The sequence below is a fragment of the Austrofundulus limnaeus genome, unplaced genomic scaffold (genome assembly GCF_001266775.1).
Source record: "Austrofundulus limnaeus strain Quisiro unplaced genomic scaffold, Austrofundulus_limnaeus-1.0 Scaffold423, whole genome shotgun sequence".
Classification (NCBI taxonomy): domain Eukaryota; kingdom Metazoa; phylum Chordata; class Actinopteri; order Cyprinodontiformes; family Rivulidae; genus Austrofundulus; species Austrofundulus limnaeus.
In genome coordinates this window covers 64,323-71,135 of record NW_013952825.1, presented here as the reverse complement: position 1 = coordinate 71,135, position 6,813 = coordinate 64,323, and the positions used below count along the sequence as shown (strand labels likewise).

At 37.4% G+C, this 6,813-nt stretch overlaps 1 protein-coding gene across 1 annotated transcript in view; it reads left to right on the top strand.

The window, feature by feature from the left end:
* Nucleotides 1–3,331, top strand: part of c1qtnf12 (C1q and TNF related 12) — a gene marked incomplete at its 5' end in the record, with an annotated part of 21,101 nt that extends 17,770 nt beyond the window's left edge. The window contains 2 exon segments of the mRNA XM_014024454.1: nucleotides 2,173–2,251; nucleotides 2,324–3,331. Coding sequence (XP_013879908.1) covers nucleotides 2,173–2,251; nucleotides 2,324–2,422 — 178 coding nt within the window.
* Nucleotides 3,332–6,813: the final 3,482 nt, after the last annotated feature.

The following is a 6,813-nucleotide window of genomic DNA, read 5'->3' as shown; positions in this document are numbered from 1 at the left end:
GAGGCAGGGCTTAAAAGCCTGAATTTTGCCTGAAACTCTCAGACTGAAGAAGTCTCTTGGAGAAGAGGCGAAATGTTTCATTAGAGAAGAACCCGTCCAGAAGACCTATACAATTTTTTTGAATCTTTTCTCAGTTTTTGCTCTATGACAGGATGCATTATCATCTTGAAAAATGATGTCATCATCCCCAAATATTCTTTCAATTGATGGGATAAGAAAATTGTCCAAAATATCAAAGTAAACTTGTGCATTTAWTGAAGATGTACTGACAGCCATCTCATCGCCTTTACCTGACATAAAGCCCCATATCATGAATGAAGGTGGAAATTTGCATGTTCTCTTAGGTAGTGTTGTAGTACTTGAGTCCGGTCTTGTTCTAAGACCACTTTTTGATGGTCTTGTTCTTGTCTCAGACTCGACCACATTTATTCTCGGTCTTGTCTCGGTTTCGGACATTGAGGACTCAGAATTTTATTTCAAGACCAGTAAAGACCACAACTGCAGAAATATCATTAAATAGCCAGATTGTAGTTCAATTTATTTGTTAACATCTTTGCTTTCATCAGATTTAAAATGTAGCTACTGATTCAAATCCAAACCTGACTCATTGATATTWATGTATTTTTGTWACTGGCTGTCACCCATRCCCWCCACCCGTTCACTTSCAGGCAGCACTCCAGGAAAATGAGCAGTGGTTCTCTGGGAGAGGTAGAAGAGGTKTTCAAAWTTTTCAGTAAAACAATTTGGTTTCATACATTGTAATATTGTAAAATAACAACTAGGAGAAAGCGTACATCAATATGTAAATTCGGCAGTGCTTCACTTTCAGAGATGGTGGGGACATTGTTAAACTTTTATTGTCACTAACGTTAACAATCTGCCTCTGTAGCAAAATCTTTCCTCTGCCCTCACACAAAGATTTTGTCAATATWAGCTCTATGTATTAAGTTAGCTATGTGTGTACCGAATACTCCACCTTTTAGGGTATTATTTTAGTTTTTATTTTTATCTGGTCTTGYTCTTGACTTGGTCTTGGGTTAGGTGGTCTTGACTACAACACTGCTCTTCAGGCAGTCATCTTTATAAATCTCATTGGAACGGCACCAAACTAAAGTTCCAGCATCATCCCTTTGCCCAATGCAGATTTATGTCCAACATCTCTTGCAACACTGCGTGATGATTTACCGTCTTTTAAGAGTTTAATAATCCCCTCCGTTGTTTCAATTGACATCTCTGGTGTTGGAGCCATGATTCATGTCAGTCCACTTGGTGCAACAGCTCTCCAAGGTGTGATCACTCCTTTTTAGATGCACACTAATGAGCAGATCTAATTTGATGCAGGTGTTAGTTTTGGGAATGAAAATGTAAACGGTGATTCCATATTGTTTTCCTCAGAATTGAGTGATTACATATTTTTTTCCCTCTGCTTGGTCTAAAAAGTTAACATTACTGAGTACCACTTTTTTTCTTGATTACTTTTAGTGTTTCTTGAAGCCAGAAAGTCGTCATTTGAAATGACTTTAGTTTTGTGTCATGTCTGTGATCTGCTTTTTTRRWKKAYYKRWAAKKAKRMYAWMYAYGMRCRRCKAYGSRMGMMYWTRKAAAAAWTTTTTGCCAGGGGTTGTATTAGGGATTAGGATTGCTGGTTAATTTTAGGTCGTAAGTAAATAAAATAAAGTAAAGTTTTATTTATATAGCGCCTTTCACAGAAATAAATTCACTAGGTGCTGTACATTCAGGGAAGGGGGAGGGGGCAGTTAAGAAACACCCATTCAAGAAGACATACAAGGCAAACATGGGGGAACAGGTGAAAGAGGTCATGCAGCAAACACAGTTGCGCTACCTTTAACAACAGAAAAACTAAAAACCAAACAAGGGAAGATGAAGAAAAAAAACGGTTGTGATGTCAGGGACAGGATGTCTAAGGCTAATAGAAGTTAAATTTAGTGTTTTAGATGTTTTTTCATGCATTTTCAAGACCTTTCAAAAATATGACAATGGGCTCCTCCTCCTTGTTCTCATCTCTTCAATAACTGACGCAAGGGGGTTACCCAACGCATCAAAACCTGATGCAGAGGGAACCTTGGACAAGCYTCAATATATGACGAGTTGGGAGTGAGATGCACTTCTCCTGAAGAACACCTCTAACATTTTTTYACTTTGTCATTTCAGTTCTCTGGAAATGATTGTTGGATTAGAAAGCAATAGCAAGATATTCACTGTCAGTGTGCATGGACTTCTGGAGCTACAGGTGAGACAAACTAACTGAGAATCCATAGAAATGTTTGTCCTTTTATCAACYTGCTGTATGTTTCTTCTGCAGGCCGGTCAGTACACCTCCATATATGTGGATAACGCAGCTAGTGCTTCTGTCACGATACAGAACGGGTCAGACTTCATGGGCGTCCTGCTTGGTGTATAGCCTTCCTCTCAAGAAGAGCGTCTTCCATCTGTCCACAGGTGGCTTCTGGTTTTTATGTACCTGAAACTGAACCACCTCTGAAAACCGTGTAAACCACAGAAGACTTTTGAAGGAAGAAATAATGGCTGACTTTGTCTTTACTGCCCATCTACTGATGAAAGGACAGTTTAAAGAACTCAAGGCTTGAGTTTAGTTTCCATGACGCACTGCCACTTCCACCAGGAACCTACTGCTTTATCAATAAAATAGCCTGAGGATGAAGAGCAGAATTTGAGGAGTCGAMGTATATTTTTGTGGCTTTTTAGGATCTTTGCAGTAAACCAAACTTTTTTTTGTTCTTTGTAATTATTGGAAAAGATAAAAACATTAAATATTACAGTTATGCATTTAATATATATTGACATGTCATTGTTTTGTGAATAGTATCTGCAATGTACACGCTCATGAAATATTGTATGTGCAAGTATTTTTGGAATTTGAATTCACAAAAACATATTTTGTATTATTATTATTATTATTATTATTATTATTATTATTATTTGTTACATAGACTCTGTGAGTACACTGGATGATTGATGCTTGGTTGTTTAACACAACTGTAGCTTTATTTTTACATTTTGCAAGAAATATCCCAGTAACTACTGAAAAGATTACATTTATTGCACCCAGAATTGTACAAACATCTGGTTGAAAATGTCTGAGAACCTGTTGGATACAATCTCATACAAATGTGTGTGTTCACACCTGGACTAATATAATTTGTGACTGTCAAAATTTGTATCTATTTAAAAAATACAAAAACCTCCGAGGTACTTTTGGTGGTAGCTGTTGGGACATGCTAACATGTTCAATATGCTAACCTAGCATTTATTCGATGTACGCTAAAGAACCATTCTGACTTAGAATCCATCATGAATTCATCGTGTTTCTGTTTGTTCAGACCCTCTTTACACTGGACGSTAACCTTGCTAAAGAACATCAGCCAGAATGTGGATTCTCTTTGTAAAATTTTGATGACAACTTACACATTATCCAAGACAGAGTGTGAGGGGTCATGATGGTTGTGAGCATTCTAAGTCCATCAGTATTTTTGGCAACCAATCAGCGTGGTGCCAGTGTATCTGTGATCTGAGGACCATGGACTCCCATATGTCTTGGTTTATTGTAGAGAGGTCATGGAAACCACCTGAGACCAGTGTGATACCTATAGCTTGGTCCTGACACAGTCTGAGAAAAGAGAGTAAGGTAGGTTTTGTCCTGTGGACGGAGACGTCCCTGCTCATGATTGGCGGAGATCTTGATGTGGGCGGAGATAGCCCGAGACGTGATTGGCGGAGGTTATGAAGTGGGCGGAGATGGCCCGAGACGTGATTGGTCGGATTGACGGTGGGGTCTGAGGAGGCTGGAGGCAGCGGGGAGTAGCTTGATCAAGTCGGGCAAGAAGCAATGTGTTTTTTAAGATTAATTTTAGTCATAACTTGCGAAAGGAAAGTGCTATCTGCACGAAATTTGAACGTCATACATGTGAAAGGATGTGTAACAACATGGCTTGGTTAAAACATCCCTAACCAGCCTGTAAAAAGATGGCTAAAAATCAATATTTTTTTTACAGGCTGGTTAGGGGTGTTTTAACCAAGCCATATTATTATACATCCTTTCACGTGTACGGCGTTCAAATTTCGTGCAGATAGCACTTTCCTTCCTCAAGTTATGACTAAAATTATTCTAAAAAAGTAACGTTACTTCCTGCCCGACTCGACCAAGCTACTCCCCGCTGCCTCCAGCTTGAAACCCCACCGTCAATTCGACCAATCACGTCTCGGGCCATCTCCGCCCACATCAAGACCTCCGCCAATCACGATTTGGGCCGTCTCCGCCCACAGGACAACACGTTCTGCAGAGACCCCTACTTGACAAAAGACAGGGTTGGGGGGGGGGGTGGGGGGTAGGGTGCAGGAGAGCATCTTGAGGATGAGGAAGATACGTATGTAGACAAACCTATTTCATGAGAACTAAGAGTGTAGCAGCATCATTATTGTCATATTGAAGGTGGTTTTCTAAATGTGTCATGATCRAGCCATGTTCCAATAGGTCCTGTAGACTGCAGCAGGGTCTTCATCTGTTTGAAGGGGGCCTTTCGTTTTTCAGTCAGGCATTGGTACTTTTTATATTATTGCCATTTTTTTCTTTCCTCTAGAAAGCTACACTTTTTTGTGTAATTGTAAAGGTTCATGAAAAGAGGAGGGAGAGGATTGTTGATGAAGATGGTGCCAGGGAAAAAATGATRTGCCCCAAAATGTATTAAATGTATTAAACAGCTGAAGTGCCTCCTAAAGTCCAGACATTTCACACTTTCCTCTTGCTTTGTTCTAAAATATTTTAATGTTCATAAAGTTTTAATTTCTTGATGCCTCTCCATGACTGTGCTGTTGTGCTAACAATACTAATGTCACTATTAGCTTTGTCTGTATACTAAAACTTTTATTAACTGGAAATGGCTGAAAGAAAGACTCATCTGAAAGTTAGGTTAATGTTTTTGTGTCACTCATGCTTCAGTGCAGGAAACTCTTCATCAAGGGAGCCTTCAGAAATTATTTAAAGTCGAGGGTAGGGGTGGAGGGTGGGGGCACCAAAACCAAAATCCAGAAGAACAGAATTTCATTAGATTTGTTTGGTTGTTGTCATATTTGTCATTAGACAAATACAAAACTACAGGAGTTATAGAATACCTGCTGATTATTATACTGTAGTCTGTTTCATTTATCACTACTCAATAAAGATTGTCCTCTAATAAATCTATATTTATAATAAACATAACGTCCTGAGATGCATCCTGATGTTGAAGACTTTGGTTTTAGACCAGTTGTCTTTATTCAAGGTAACTAGATTTTAAGTTTTATTTTAATATTTAGATTTTTAACTCCTTTACTCAAAAACAACTGTTTATTCTTATGTTTATGAGGATGGACTATTATGAAACAGCTAGGGTAAATAAAAATGMACACCAATCAAAAGCTTGGGAGTCAAGCGGATGAAACCCTGACCGAGGGGGGCCAGTGGTGCCCCCACCCCTGAATTCTATTGGAAAAAATGGTAAAGACCGCAGGAAAAGTTTACAACGTTGCTTAAAACAAAGTCACATAAAAATAAAATACCCAGCACAGTTTTACACATTCTGCCTTTTTGTTGACATGTTTATTATTTTATTATCTGTGCTCACATTGTATCACCTCCGCATTTCCAATAAAGCTGCTATCATTCACTCTTGCTGTCAGACGTTAAATACCTTAAAAACTCTTAATATAAGTCAGTTTAATAACAATAAATAGCACCTTTCTGTCAGTAAAGACAGGTTGTTTATCTGCTCTTTTTAAATCCTTTTATATATTATAATATCACTACTGTGACTAAAACGATAACTGAAAACTTGGGTTTTTGAAGTTATTTCTGTTCAGGAAATTAAGGTTGGACACAGGAGTATTAGAAACACATCTGTAACCAAATTCAACTTCAATACTTGTCCACTTATGCCAAATATGTTCACAGTGCTAACAAGAAACAGCTCTTCTAGTATTAGCATCAACATGTAGAGGATGTCCTTAGACTCCAGAAACAGAACAAGGTATTTAATTAGTTGAACTGGCAGGGACAACAAAACCTGTATGACCAATGATTGAATAAACACTGAATTAGAGTYCTGTCTATCATAAATCACAAGGTCTGTGCTGGAATCATGAAGTTCTTTAAAACAACTAGAGTGAGCTCTGCCTATCCATCTGACCGTTTATTTCTGTGACATCARTGAGAAGCTAAGATGGCGCCCAGACTGGTCAATAATTTACAGAAAAAAAAACATTTAATTAACAAGTTCAACTGTTTCACAATTTATTTTGAATTTAATATAATTTTTATATTATTATAAATGAGAATAATTATAAATGTTCATTTCAAACAACAACCATGTGAAACAACTAGATGATACATGATAGAAAATTACTGGGTCTAACTAATAATCTAAACTTGAGCTGAATTCTTGTTGAATAATTACGACTTCAACTAATTGATGAATTTGTGAATATTATGTATGCTCTACTAGTTGCAGCTAATTGCAGTGATCAGTGTCTAAATTAAAGCTGAGATTAAAACGTACATTTTCATAATTAATACAGAGATTTTACACTGTAAATATTACATAAACTAGAGGTATAACCAGCTTGTAAATTTAATAATATGCACTAAATTGAGGCATAATTCAGTTTTTACATTTTGTATTACAATATTTGCTACAGAAGTTCATATGTATGCTCTACTAGTTGCAGCTAATTGCAGTGATCAGTGTCTAAATTAAAGCTGAGATTAAAACGTACATTTTCATAATTAATACAGAGATT